We start from the raw sequence: 14,556 nt of genomic DNA, 5'->3' as shown, positions 1-14,556 counted from the left end.
ATGTTCTAAATATAAAGAGACAAGCCCGTGTTCATTCGAGTTCAGCAGGAGGGAAAACGATTTCGTGATGGGCGACTCTCTGTATGGCCCTCCGAGAGCCTCGAAAAATCGAAAACTCCGAAGCGGATGCAAGCGGATGAGATCACTTGAGCTCGAGTCTTTCCGTCGATCGATGATGACGCGCGGTTCGATTTCGCAGAACGTGACACGCGAACGGGAAGGTGACGCTGGAATATATCAATATTGTTGTTATCTTAATCGCGCGAGAAGATGTAGCGTTGCGCAAAAGTCACTTCCGAGATACCGAGAAAAAAAGCTGACGCGACGACACTCCGACCCGATTAAACGGAATTCTAGAGAGCACGCGACACTTTCTCCTAATTTGTTTGGCGCGCGGCCTTAATTAGGTGTGCTCGTTAGCGTGTCCGCGCTTATCAAACGATTCATTGGGTCTTCGTGCTACTAAGTTTACCTCAGGATTCATTATTTCAGGAGATTGTGAGGCCGACGAGAGATTAAGATCTGTACTATCTCGCGCGACGCTTGGTGAGAACGCAGTTGACGAAAAATTCTCAGCTAAGTGTCGGAAACACACGTGCGTGCGTGCGTGTTACTACCAGGCAACGTCTATGGACGCACCATAAATAATCCTCCTTTGGCCTGTCTGCCATTTCCGGGTCAAAGAGATATAAATTGTTCCACGAGGCTCGCAACATCGTCACGTTATCTCGGATAACGATGGTGCATTTACAGTCCGATACTGATTATCGCGATATTATCGCGATGGAAAAACGCACGAGAATCACTGCGCACGATTGTCCACAGAGTCATGGAGCATGTTGTCGCTTTTCCGCATTGAGCGCATTGATTTTTTTCTCTCGCTCAAGAGATAAGGGAACGCGCGTGACAGATCTCGTTCATGCGAGTAATCGTCGCTAATTAGAAAGAGGCTAAATGGCGCATAGCGACGTAGCGCTACGTGTCGCGCGTCAAATTGGACGTGCTGCTTCTTGGAGCCACGAGGTCGATTGGGACCTAACGCGAGTAATTAAAAATGATACAAAAATATTTAATCGTTAATGTTAATGTTATTGCTAATTCTTTTACGTAACTTGATCGCTCGCAAGAAATGGATTGAAGGTTTTTCTCCAGTGGGCGAACAGGAACGTGCGACTCAGGCTCGCGGGGCGCAATTCGGCCACGTCGCCGGCATAATACCGTTGCTTCCGAATATATCCCGTCGAAGATTGGCCTCGGGATAGAAATTACATGCCTCGCAGCCGTTCGGTATCGCCGACCGGCCTCGGTCGGTATCGCTTTAATTCGATAACCTGTTTCCTTTTTATGCGTCGATTCCGCTCTCACGGCACGGCCGCGGCTGCTCCTCCTCGCCGCATCGGTCGGTCCCGTTTCTTTTTTTCTCCGCCGGCCGACCTTATATATATTCCGTATCGAGTGACCAGGTCGAGCCCGTGGCCGTGAAAGTTCTCGATTTTCGCTCGTACGTGCGCGTCTCCGCTTCAAAGCCGCGTCCTTCGGGCCCCGATTGGCAACGGAGTCCGCTTATCCATGACGTACGTGCTCGAGGAAAGGGAGAGATTTTCGAAAGCGATGACGAGCCTTTTCGAGCGCACTGGTCTCGTTGTCCGACCAGGCGCATCTCGTGTTTATCGCTGCGCGAGCTGCAGACGCGCAATTGTATAAATTCTGAATCAATTTCGCATCAGTTTCTGTATTTATTAAAAGCTACATCGCGCGTGAACACGGATGAATCTCCGTGTCCCTTTTTCTGCACTCGATAAAACGATTCGTCGACGAGCAAACACTCGACTGCCGCTCGCAGAACAGACGACGACTCTCGAGCACGACCCCTTTTTCTATTCTGGTGCGTACACGTCGACGAGTTGCTCCACACTCGTCCACGAGTTCTTTGTACTATCTCTCTCTCTTTTTGTCCTTCTCACTGCCTCTGTCTCTCGCGCGTTTGCAGCCCTCCCGGAGCATGCTCCCGCTCTGTTCGCTCGTCTTCGAGGCCGACAACGTGAGCTGGTCCGTTGCTGACCGATTCACGGTGAGAGGAGTTTCTAGGAGTGGAGGAATGTCATTACGCGTTACGCCGTGAAATGATTGACTCACGGGGGAGAATTGCAGAAAAATGACTGCAGCTCTGGCGATCTCGCTCTCGAGAGCACGTTATTACAGCTCTTGCGAGTATTACGTAGCGCGCGCGATCTCCCACGCGATCCACGCGAAAGTGACAGTTTCGCTGGCATGATCGACTTCACTCGTTCGACTGGTTCGTGTTTGCGAGTTAAGAAAAAGCGTGCAGGGGTCGAAAGATCGCAAGTGTCCGAGATTGAAAATCGATGCACCTGCGCGACGTGCATTTTGCCGGAGACGAGCCCTCCTCTTACCAATCAACGTGTTACGAGCGTTTTATTATACTTGGCGGTGGTAATGCGGCGCTGCACATCGTGCTCGAGACATAAATTCAACACGGTTAATATAGAATACGATCTCGCGGAATATTCATGAACGCATTCACCGTTAGCCGGAAGCTGTGTCCGATCCCAGCCAGGGGGTCAATAAGTCACGCGTGAAACTCATCGGTGATCTCCGAGGGATACCGATAAGCGTGCCCCGGCAATAGATGGACCCTGCTTTCTACGTCTCGTGTCTATGTATGTTCCGCGATTTTTAATAACCGCGCGCGTCCGTCGATAATGCGTGTCATGCGAGCGAGCCGTGCGTGCATTCGTGCGTACGTAGTGCACGCGCGTGAACTCGCTCTCGGTCGGCCGCGATCAGCTGATTCGTCACGCGTCGAAAACGCGCGAGATAACCGTGCCGCGGGATGACGGTCTTTCCGCGTAAATTAAGTGCTTCGGTGTACGTACACTCGTACACTGACGCACGGCTGATGCAAATGCGCATCAATTATCCTGCATGCGCGCGTTCCTCGTGTGTAAAAGTATTCAAACCGGCAAGATATTTTCACTTTCCACACACGCGCACATTTAACGTACACACGTGCGCGCTCCATAATTCCGCGCGTCTTCCTTCGCATTAATACTTGGCGTCTGCTCTCACACTGACTCACCGGATTGGGAACAAAAACGTTGCACGATGCTCCTGGCACACGCACACACGCTCGTTTCTTCGATCGTCGCGGATCGATCACGCGTCGAGTTAATCACGCGCTTCATTCATTGGAAGAATTCTGAGCGTTTCTTCCCGGCTGCGTGTATCGCGCGAATGATTTCGCAAATGGGTCAACGGTCAACGGTGGTACGCTGAGAGCGATTTCATCGATCAATGATTGGAGACTAATTGGCGCTTGTGAAAACGTGCCGGTCCGTATTTGCACGTACGACAACGACGACGACGATCACGATGATGATTGGCAAACGGCCTGGTGGAAAAGGTGGCGAGCGAATGGCAAACGCGCAGGAGAAGAGGAACTTTTACTCAGGAAATGGATAATCGCTGCTGAGGGTCCCGCCGCGGAAATCGATTCGCTGTTAAACTGCGCGGCTGATTCTTTGATTCGCTTCGTTAGAACGCCGCGATCTTTCCGATTGCCCCGCATTATAGAATCGCCGGAATATTAATCGCATTCGTGATATTGCCAGGAGTCGCAGAGCAGAGAGACGTGGATTTAAGCGTTTATTAGCGCGCGGAAATTTTCGTTTGACGCGATCAGAGAGTGCCATTTACAGAATTTCTCTTTGACTCGCGCAGCTCTCGTCCAGGGCGCGTTACGCGATTTTGCTCGTTGTGACAGCTCTTAACATAATTAACGGCGTGCATTGTGATTGGCGTTAATTGCATCCTGACGCAGCGCACGTGAGACAATTGGCAGTTGGCCTACATCTGAAAAGTCGCGATCGTTTACTCTTTTGCGTCTTTTGCGTAAATGCTTCATTTTGCCACTCTCGTAAAAGTGTTTAGCGGATGCTTGAGTCATTCTATTCAAGCCTCACGACAGAAGAATTGCTTTTCGCACCAATGTGTACGTAAACTTTACGATATCTATTTTAGAAATATTTCCGTGTGATTGCTGTTTCAGATCAGCCACGCTGAAAGCGTTTTAATCGATCGATTTATCGTTGTGCAATCATTTCGCGTTCAAGCGTTCTTGACCCGTGATTTTTGACTCTGCGATCGATGCCGCGACGCAAGCGATTGTTTTGTCATTTTTATGTGAGAAAATCCTCCGGCTGATAATAACCGGCGCAGTTTCCAGTGACTGAACTTCGCGCCTTTCTCGCGAGTAAAAGCGAACCGTCAACATCTAATAATGGAAAATTATTCGTGGAAAGCTACTGATGGAAAGCTATCCTGAGAGTATAACGTCTCGCTAACATTGTGTTAACTTGATACAAATTTTTCTCGCGATGAATGTGCCTGGCAGGATCAACTTGACGGGGAGATCAATCGTACGAGATATTCAATTATTATTTTTAAGCATAACGCGTGTATAACTTTCGTATCCCTCGTGGCGTATTTTCGACGTCCGAGATCGATGAAATTTTTTCACTCTCGTGCACTCTCGTGGCGAACGAGTTGTCGGCGGATAAGTTATCGAGTTCGATAAGGACCCGGACATTACTTGGGATTCTAAGGATTCCCGGACATTGCTTAAGATGATTCGGCGACGCGAAAAACCCGATGGAAATTCCGTTCTGCTAAACGTCGCTGTCCGGCTGCAGTGTCGGAATCGTGATGCGTTCCCAGGCTCTCATCGTACTCTCATCGTCTCATCATCATTCCGATTGCAGGGAACATCGTCGAGAATGCTACGTCCTCCCGAGAGGATACGAGCTGCTCGCGAAATCCGATTACGCGTTATTACACGAATGATCCCTCTCTCTTTCTCTCTCTCTCTTTCTCGCGTGCGGTGCGCAATTGCAAACGTTATTATCGTCGATCTTTCAGATCAGAGTACTGTACAAATACCGGTAACAGTCTCGGTTGCCCATGCCAATAATCACCAATCGACGCGTTAGGATCGACGCGGAAACAAGACGGAACGCGCTGGCTACGAAAAAATCTTATTCTTGCGAGAGAAGGGTGCAGGCAGCTGCAGCTGCCTGCTCACCGCCGCCGCCCTAAGTCTAGTCTTTGTGCTGCTCCTGTTGCTGCAGGTTGGCAGGTGCCAGATACGGGAGATACATCTGCTAGCCTGCACGTGTCTCGCGCGTTTACATGTGTGCATGTGTGTGTTCGCACAGGTATACAGCAGTCATCTGAGCATGATCACTCGCTCCTCGCGCGCGCGCGCGCGAGGTCGACGAAACGTCGGCGAGGAGCCGGTGTTGCAAGCGATCGGAACCAGCATAAGTTTGTGAAGCAAATCTGTTCACCTGCCGCTGCTGCTTGCTGCTAGGTGCGCCAAGCCTGGCCGCGTGCAGCCAGGTGTCTCGGGAAAAATCGAAAGCCACGAAGTCCCCCGCGGGCCCGAGATTAAGGCTTGCCCCTGGGCGAAGGTAATGATAGGGTGCCGCGTTGGGTGGACGGGAGTGTCCAAGTTTTATCGTGCTCCTCTGTTCCCTCTGTCTCGTTCGTGCGAACGAATCCTGCGGCGAGCCGCGATGCCTTGACCGTGTTCGACTGAAATCACGATCGCTGATTTCAGTTTCGTTTGATCGTACGGGCTTCGCTTGGTGCATCTGTCTGTAACAGTTGGGTCGTAAATTTGAGGCATACACGTTCCGCTGGAGTTATCCTTCTCATTCATTTATATCCTTGTATAGAATAGCTATTATCCATTTTTATTCGACTCTTGCTCGTTGTTATCCATCTGTCAGATGATGTAAAGTAGGTCATTCCGTATTTCTCGGGCACTATGAGATATAGGGAGATCCTAAATTTATCCTCTTTCGCTCACCTCTTTCATTCTCTCTCTCTCTCTCTTCTTCTTCTTTTCCCTCTGCGCTTTCTATTCATTACAAAGGAGATTTCTATGCGAAGTATCGAGTTTTATGTCCTCGTCACTCACTCTCCGCAGGGACACCATCAGTAATACATTATACGAATAATCTAAATAGAACTAGCGAGTCCCGGATACTCATCTCGAGCATTCAATTACTGAAATTCGAGCTTTATACATTTTCTCGTTTTTTCTCTTCATCTCTGCCTCTCTTTCTTCTCATCGTTGCCTTGCATTTTTTGAGTCGATATACTGTTCGACATTCTATACCAAACCTATACTTTTCTATACTTGCTTGCCGAAAAGGCTCCACCTTACCTATTAAGACTGACGTAGGGCAGCGAGAATTCATCTCAGGTACCAGCGGTTTCCCGAAACAGCGCGGTCGGAAAATTCGACCATCTGTTAAGTTAATTGCTACGTGGGGCGAGGATAAATCACCGAACGAAGAATCCGCACGATATCGGAGCGTTAACACAGTAACGCTCCGATATCGGGTCAAGATTCGATTACATCTCCCGTAATTAGGACATGGCGAAACGAGGTGGGAGCGTTTTTAATTAACGGATAACCGTGCCCACGTCCGGGATGAGGAAGAGAGCGGGACAATGGCTCGTGAAAGTTATCTTATACCGGGAACGGGAGCATTGATTGGCGATCGTTAGACGCGTTCATGACTTTCCTCGTCACGACCGGCGCCGTCTTTTCGCCGAACGTTTTCGCGTTCCCGCGACGATTCGCGAGAGGGAACGGCGCGACGCTACGCGACACGCGCAATCGACACGTTCGACAGGACGTACCGGTATCGATTTTGTCGAAGAGAACGCACCGTTGCGTAGATACGTGCGTTGACCTACCATCCGCGCGGTGACGCAAGGTTGCCACCGCCGATGCGACATTGACAATGGTGCGAACGGATAGTAGGTCTAACGAACCTACACCGCGTCACCCGGTGACTTCCTGCCACGCCTGTGTCAAAGATCCCGTTCACATGCGATCGTATGCGTCTAACGCTAAATGACGTAACGATCACATTCGGCACTCGAGATGAAGCAATCGCAAGGTACATGCATCTCTCATTGTCACTCTAGACTTAATTAAAGCATCATCTTTAGCTCATTTGGATTTGCGATGCAAGAATCAATTATGAATTCTCCGGCTGGCTTACATTATGCGAATACACTTCTTTCTGTAGCATCGATTCTCTCCGACATGAAAGAGGAAGCGTATCGAGAGTCCGCTAATTGGAGTTTCATTTAGCAACACGAATACTCGGCTTGGCGCTCGATGCCTAGATGAAAGTTTCTCGCTGGACCTATTTTCCATTGTCGAGTGGTGGCGAAGAGGTGCTCCGCAACACGGCGGGGTCCCTCGTATCGTTGCGTTCGACGCGATCGCGTAGGCTCTTGACCGCGTTCCTTATGCAATGATCGGCTCTTTTTCTCGAGATCCAGGGTCGCTCTCCAATTAGACGTCGATACGTAATTATAGACTCGCGTATAATTAGGGGCGGTGCACGCTCCAAGAGCGCGCATCGATTTCTGTCACTGCGCACCGCATTATACATAACCGCGAGGTCATTGCACCGTTTCTAAACGCGTCCCGCGGATAGCAAATTATAAATCGTCCGTAATGAGTGCGCCGCCTCTGGACCGTTACGGGCCCGCAGTCCGTTCTCTCCTACATTCTCGTTGACAGGAAGAGTCCCCGGTATCACCCTCCGGATCAACAGTGAACCTTCGTGAAAGCGCATTTTCGCGCTCTGCAGTTTCGTCTTCTCGATTAACCGTTCATCTCGAGTTTCTGTGTGCCATTTAATTTTTTATATGCATATTTACTCGCGACTGTGCTAACGAACGAACACGTCGGCATTTGCATGCGCGTCGTCGTCGTGCCACATTTGCAACGACGCGGATCTATCGCGCCCCATTGTCCGACACTAACGAGACGAGCTTTAATTATTCCCACATTGTTTTGCAAAGCTGTCTCCGGCTGGCTGATTATTCCCTGATCGACGTCGACGGTCGTCGGTTGCACCGTTCCGCCGAACGCGCGTCATATTTATGCGCGAGAGCTCGCCGCGCGCGACTCTCGCGTCAATATCTCTCGCTCTTTCGTGTTCCGCTGGCCTGATTCCGCTCGCCCGCTCGCGAAAACTGCATTATTTATCTGCGTCGACGGTCCGCTTCACTAAGCCAATTACATTAAGCGAGAAATAATATCAATCTTTCGCGGACGCGTGACGAATCGAGCGCGAAATCGCTCCGGCAAAATTTGAAAATCCGAGATCTCTCTCGATGTGGTCCAGGAAGAAGGATCGAGGATCACGATAATGCGCGTCAGAATCGTAATCGGTCGCAGCTTATCAGCCTCGGCTTATCGCGGATGTTGGGCTCTCTCGCACACGTGCAACGAAATGTATCCGCACACGTGGCATCCGCTAACACGGACGCATGGCTCGATTCGCGCCACCCACGTTAACGCTTTGTCTCCGATTACTGAATCGCGTGTTTAGTCTGTAGAGTGAGCGAGCGGATGCGCAAAGAGGAGGACCATGCGAGCAGGCAGAAGCGGACAAAAAGAGGCTGCGTCACCTGTTCGAACGGGAATATCCGAAATAATAGAGCGGCGAGGCGGGAAAGATAGAACGGAACCTCCCGAGAACCTCGTCGGGCAATTAGTTTTTATTTCCATTTCGCGATGACCTTAATGGAGACAGTGGAGCGGAGGAGCGAGAATGTGGATCGCTTGATTGATAATTGTCTTCTCGAGCGCGAACACTCACGGATACTTCATTCTTAATGAAGTTCTCGAGAAATGGGAGACGGGAAGTTGTCACGTTTTTTCAACAGGCGGAATGATATAAAAATATTCCGGTTGTAGTTGTAAAAATCTCTCGCTTATATAATTCTACAAGAAGATTCTGTGACGATTATAGCGTTATAGACTCGACCATTCCGCGGAACTGGCACACTTTATTAATTAATATCTTAAATATCGTCACCATTACGCTCACTTTGTTATATAAATGTAAACGTAGTCGTGTTATTCGAGAGCTCGCGCTTAACGAGCATCCGTTGCTTTCTGATTACAGAGTCCTGGAACGTTGCACAAAGATGTCAGCGGCGCTGGTACGAAGGTCAGCGAGAAAACGGTCGGTGGTGTCGGCACGGCGACCCTCACCACGCTCTCATCCATTAATAACGCATCCAACACCGGCCGTAACAAAAACAACCCCGTATCTCACGAGGTAAGCTGCAACGCAATCTGAGACGGGAGGAGAGGGTACGAGATCCCCGCGTATTGATCATAACCAAGCGATACGTCATCCCAGCCCCGCAGATGACTTCGATAATTAACCGGTCCTGCACCTGAATTTATTGCCCATTAATCCGACCGCATTCAACGGGCGCGTGCGCGCGTGTGTGCGCTGCGCGAACTCGATCTTTCCGCTTCGCGATATCTGCTACGTGCGCCTGTGTCGGCTCATGCGCTCGTGCGTTCACGCAGGCACATGACATTATTCAGTGCATGACTTATTGGACGCAGCGTGGAGTACCGTTCACAGTTTAGTTCTACTTCGACCCCTTCCGTCCCCCTTGAGAGGGGACTTGTCCGCACGAAAGCGGAGCTGCACCCGCGCCTTCCGCTCGATAAAAAATCCGGTCGACGACAGCGCGGTGCTCTCTCTCTCTCTAATCCGCTGAAAACTTTCCGCGCTGTGTTGGTGTTTTCAATATCCCGATACTCGTCGGCGAGATTCGGTGTTTGCTTGTGCAGCCACGGAGAAACAAAGATATGATTAATGAATGATGAGCGTCAGTCAGCATCCGTGAATGGACCATCGAGTCTTTGTTCGATCGCGCGCGCGGATGGAAAGAGCTCCTCATCGATGACACACGCTCGGGAATCGTTCACACGTCGCTGTTATCATCGGGCCGCAATGTGAGTGCGGGCCGCGCACGTGGGACTTTATTGGCCATTGTTAACGAGGGAAATTGCCGGCACGACGCGCGCCCGCGTGCGCGTTTATCGGGTATCCGCATGAATTTATAGAGTAGAATACTCCGTCCTGAGGGGGGCACCCATATCGGCGCCGATCGCGGTGCGACTTGCCGCGATTTTTCTTAACGGTTTCATCGGGGATTTACGAGCAAGATTAGCAAAGAGAAAGAGGGAGAGAGAGAAAGGAAGGAGCCGAGCCCCGTCATCGACTCGCCTAGCGACGCAACTCGGATGGAACTAATTGAAAATTGTTGCCGTCGGCTACCTGTCAGGTCGCGATAAATCGTGTCCCCGCAGTGCGATTGTCTTGTTCCATCGAGAGGTTTCGGCGAACTTTCTGAAGTCGCAAACGAGCTGAAACGCTCGTGAAACGGTACTCGATTTCTTGCGCTCGATTTCATCGTCCTCTGGCGCGCAAAGTGGCCGGGTACCAGCGTGCTGTTCTTGCGCATTGTCGCAGCTGCAACGTCGAAGACAATTAAATACAATATATAGATTCTGTCCAAAACTAGTAACTTGGCAGTCGCGGCGATCAATATCTGTCATGAACCGACCAAAGCCATAAAATGGTGCACCATTTTTCTTATTGAAATTTTCTTATCAAGTTTCTGTTCTTTTTCTTATGAAAATCTCTTTCCGTCTTCAACTCAATTTAATTTAGGGATCATTTATTTCACACGAGAATGCATCTATTGGTACTCACGATATCGTCGCAGCGCCAGCAGTGTCCCTAAGTCGATCGCTCTGTGCAGCATGCATTAATCGCTTCACCAAACACTCTCATCGGGAAGACAAAGAGATTCCTCTCTCGTCGCAGCCTCCCGCGCGCGTCGCCGGTGTCGTCACCGGTTAATTCGCTCTTCCGAACTGTCATTATGCCCGCCCGCGGCCCTGATTCCGCCGCTATATCATTTCTCGCACCTTCGTGACACAAATTCGCCGCGTCACCGTCGTTTGTCTCCGTTAATGTGCTACGCTTTTTTGCGCGCGAGTCCATTACGTGACCGAGACGATCGAATTTCGAGCTGCGCTCGCAAGAGTTACGCAATTCGCGCGCGCTCGCGATCCTTCATGCGCGTCGTGGTTTCCAGGAGCGGTTCAGGTACAAGAGAGCCGTGACACGCAATGCGTACACGCTTAATGCATTTATATTTGCATGCGTCTCGCCCAGAGATGCACGCAAAGCGACAGACGCGCGATTTATCGCGCTGCCTCGCGCGGACCAATTCACGTTCGCAAATTTAGAAAGTCCGGCGCGAGATTTGCAGCTAATTGTTTTGCGCCGCGCTTGTGTAACTGCGACTTGGGCGTGAAAGCCAAGCAAGCCAAGCCGGTTACCGTAATTTGCAAAACGAAAGCGTCTATTAGTCGGGCCGAGGCGCGGATTGACGCGCTCGCTCATGCAGATTGCACTTACTTGCAGAAATAGTTGTTACGTTATTACGCGGAGCTCCTCTGCGCCGTGTTTTTCCCTCGTTGATTCGTTAATTTCCTTCAGTAATTTTCTTCTTAGTCACGATCATTCGCGTGTCTCGACTCTTATTGAAAAGGTTTCGGTTTTTGTCACTTCTCGTATCGACGATGAATAATGATGGTATTATTCGACGCTAGAATAGTGCATTCGATAGTAACGATGGTGTCCGGACAATAGATAGATATTGATCGTCTCGGAGTCTCACGCGGGTAGACGCGAATAGACGCGGATATATGCGAATTATAAAAGCCCTCCTTCGGCGAGAAGTCCCGGAGGGTTATAGTCTTGAGCGTAAACGGTTCTCGTACACAGACGGTGCCTTTTCCGGAACGAGACGTGACTCACGTCTCTCTTCGAGACGTCGTCGAGTGGTGTGGCTCAACAGAGATAAAAGCGCACTATACTCGACGATATACCCGGAACGGGTATATGAAGACCAACCGATCGAGAACTGGTGGCGAATGATAGTTCGTAGGTGGCTGACTCTTCCTCCCTAAACCCGTTATTTATAAAAAGGCGATCGCTTTCTGCAACCCGGTGCGCAAGTATGGAGATCGCTGGGAGAATTAGCATCAGTATCTCGATGATATAATCTAATTGGCGTGCGAATATCGCGACGCGGGCTTACGTAAAGGAGCGGCGCGATAATTTATACGTAACTGATCGGGTAGATTTACAGCATGTCGTGGGGAACGACAGCTCGCTCGCGCGTGTATTTATAACGCCGCACGCAGTGATCGAATATGGATCGTCGAATAGTGGCGATGCGTGGTTTTTGCGCGAGCGACGAGTCCTTTATCGACTCGAGCTTCATTCAAATGAATTCGATTACCTGTAGCGTACGTCAGCGCTGCTGACAGGTCCACGCGAGTCTCGCTTGTGTGAGTCTTACGTGAGTATAAAATTACCGGGCGAAGAAGAAACGCTCATGCAATTGCACAACGCGGGCAGCTGCTGCGGCGAAGTTTGTGCACGGCGATTGTTTGGAATTCCTCATTGACACGCGTCAGTTGCAGCGTCGACTGGCGTAATCAAAATTACAGCGTCCGATTACGCACAGCGACTCGATTACATCTCTATCACATCCGTGATAACGCGTGTGAAAATAAATGCCCGTCGCGACTCGCTTCTGCATTCATCGTGAGGCGTAATCGAAACGAGATTGAGTTGAATGCGTTGGATTTGCATATGTGATGCGTGAATATTGACGAATTTTTTTCTGTTTCGCGATATAATAATCATTACATCCGCGTTGACAAACGAGGATTTACGGGAAGAAAGGTTTGTAATTTCGAGAGGGAGTTAGTTTCATACCCCGCAAGCTTTATTTCCATTATTAATTCCACATTATTTCGCATAATGTGCCGTTATTACTTGTAAACTTTGCTCAGCCATTTCACCTCGCGCCATTGTCTCGCATGGAAATTGCGTTCGCGGTTTGGCGAGGCCGTCGTGAGATTTCGGACGATCGGGAAATGGAGTTGCGATAATTGAAAACGCAGACACTCTCTCTCTCTCTCTATTTCTCTCTCTTTCTTTCTCTTTCCTGTGAATTAATTAAATCCGTACGTAGTACTTATGCGACTCGCGCAGGCTTTGACGTCGAGCACGCTCGATTGTTCGCGATTCGATTGCGCCAAAAGCGACATCAAGGATTCAGTACACAGTAAATTAATAAAACAGTAACACCAGCGGTCGCTTACAATACCGCGCTGACAATACGCGCGCGCGCGTACCTCGAGCGTCATGCGACCATAAGAAGCCTTAGCAGGAACCATAAACGTGCACCAAGGCGGCGGGTAACCCGATCGCCTCGCATTGTATACTCGGATTTCGCGATAGCATAAATATGTTAGCTGCGGGCTACCTCGATGTTAACGATCCTAAGCAAAAGTAACACAACGCCGGGATTAGCAGGCGAGTCGGCCGCTACGAGCGCGCAGGCCGTTTCCCTGCCTTGACTTGAAAAGGGTAGGACAGGAAAGAGTAGTCGGGGTACTAAATTATCTCCGGAGTCGACGTACCGCCACCGACGCCCGTTCTTCGTCGCCGTTGGTCGGGGTGTAAAGTAAGGGACGACTGGTGGAGGGAAATTACAGTCAGCAGCGATATTGCGGGAAACGACATAATTATCGGTTCTCCTGCCGCGTTTGATTGGCGCTACTTGAGTTTACGACCGCTAAAGAGCGATTTTCGTGCTCGCGGTAATTTCGCTCGACGACGCGCGGCGTATGTTTCTTCGGCGGAATTGTACAATCGCGAGCCGTTTGAATGTGACTGCGAACGGAGAACGACCGTGCTGCGGGTATACGTGTGAGAAGATATATGCGTGTACCGTGGCATAGTCGTGGTGTGGTTGTGGCTGTGCCGTATTGCGTTGCATCGAGAGAAACCGCACGGACTCATCCTTTTCGCCGTCCGTACCGTTCTTGCATAACGCGCGTAACATTTATATCCTATTGTTAATACGATATTCGCATCTGCGTCCTGCAATTTAGCCGCGCCGCGCGGTGCATTCGCTCGTGCGTGCATGCGCGCGTACATAGATGAAAATGATCGCTGTCGACACGCGGAGATTCGTAATGAAACAGGAATCGAGACGCGATTTCGTATTCGATAATTATCCCTGCCGTGCGGTCGCACTTGTTACTCTCGAGAGACAATGCGACGCCTTTATGTCGCCGTAAACAATTGCCCGCCACCGCCGTCGCCTTCGCCGGTGTTCATTATAGCTCGCTTGCGATCCGCTTGCACGTAGTCAGGAGGCATGAAATATATCTTCGCTTTCTACGAAGCAATCTGCCGCGGCGGGAAATATATTCAATCTGCTCATCCAACGAGAGAGATGGAACGGAGATAGAAACAGAGTCAACTGCGCTTCTCGATATATCGTCACGGTGATTCCCCTCTTTCTGAAACCGCGACTCCTTCGAAACTACTTTATCACCGTATTTCACAGGTCGATACCGTTTCGATATCTCTCTCGATTCCGCGACGATTGATCGCGCCGAGCGCGAAACTCTCTCGCGTGTCCGCGCGAATCGGGTCGCCGCGGAATCAAATCCCGGCACTTTCCATCGAATAATGTGCTGGTCAATGTGTAATGCAAAAACGATCGTGCATCGATCAGTCGTAGGATTAGTCG

At 50.2% G+C, this 14,556-nt stretch overlaps 1 protein-coding gene across 1 annotated transcript in view; it reads left to right on the top strand.

Annotated features, from left to right (window-relative positions):
* Nucleotides 1-14,556, top strand: part of LOC105278495 (myosin light chain kinase, smooth muscle) — a 143,891-nt gene that overhangs the window by 107,830 nt on the left and 21,505 nt on the right. The window contains exon 3 of the mRNA XM_011337629.3: nucleotides 9,027-9,182. Within this exon, the coding sequence (XP_011335931.1) occupies nucleotides 9,027-9,182 (156 nt within the window). The remainder of the gene's footprint in view (nucleotides 1-9,026; nucleotides 9,183-14,556) is intronic.

The sequence above is a fragment of the Ooceraea biroi genome, chromosome 1 (assembly GCF_003672135.1).
Source record: "Ooceraea biroi isolate clonal line C1 chromosome 1, Obir_v5.4, whole genome shotgun sequence".
NCBI classification, from domain to species: Eukaryota; Metazoa; Arthropoda; class Insecta; order Hymenoptera; family Formicidae; genus Ooceraea; species Ooceraea biroi.
The sequence above is the reverse complement of the archived record's forward strand: the minus strand, read 5'-3'. Positions and strand labels throughout refer to the sequence as shown.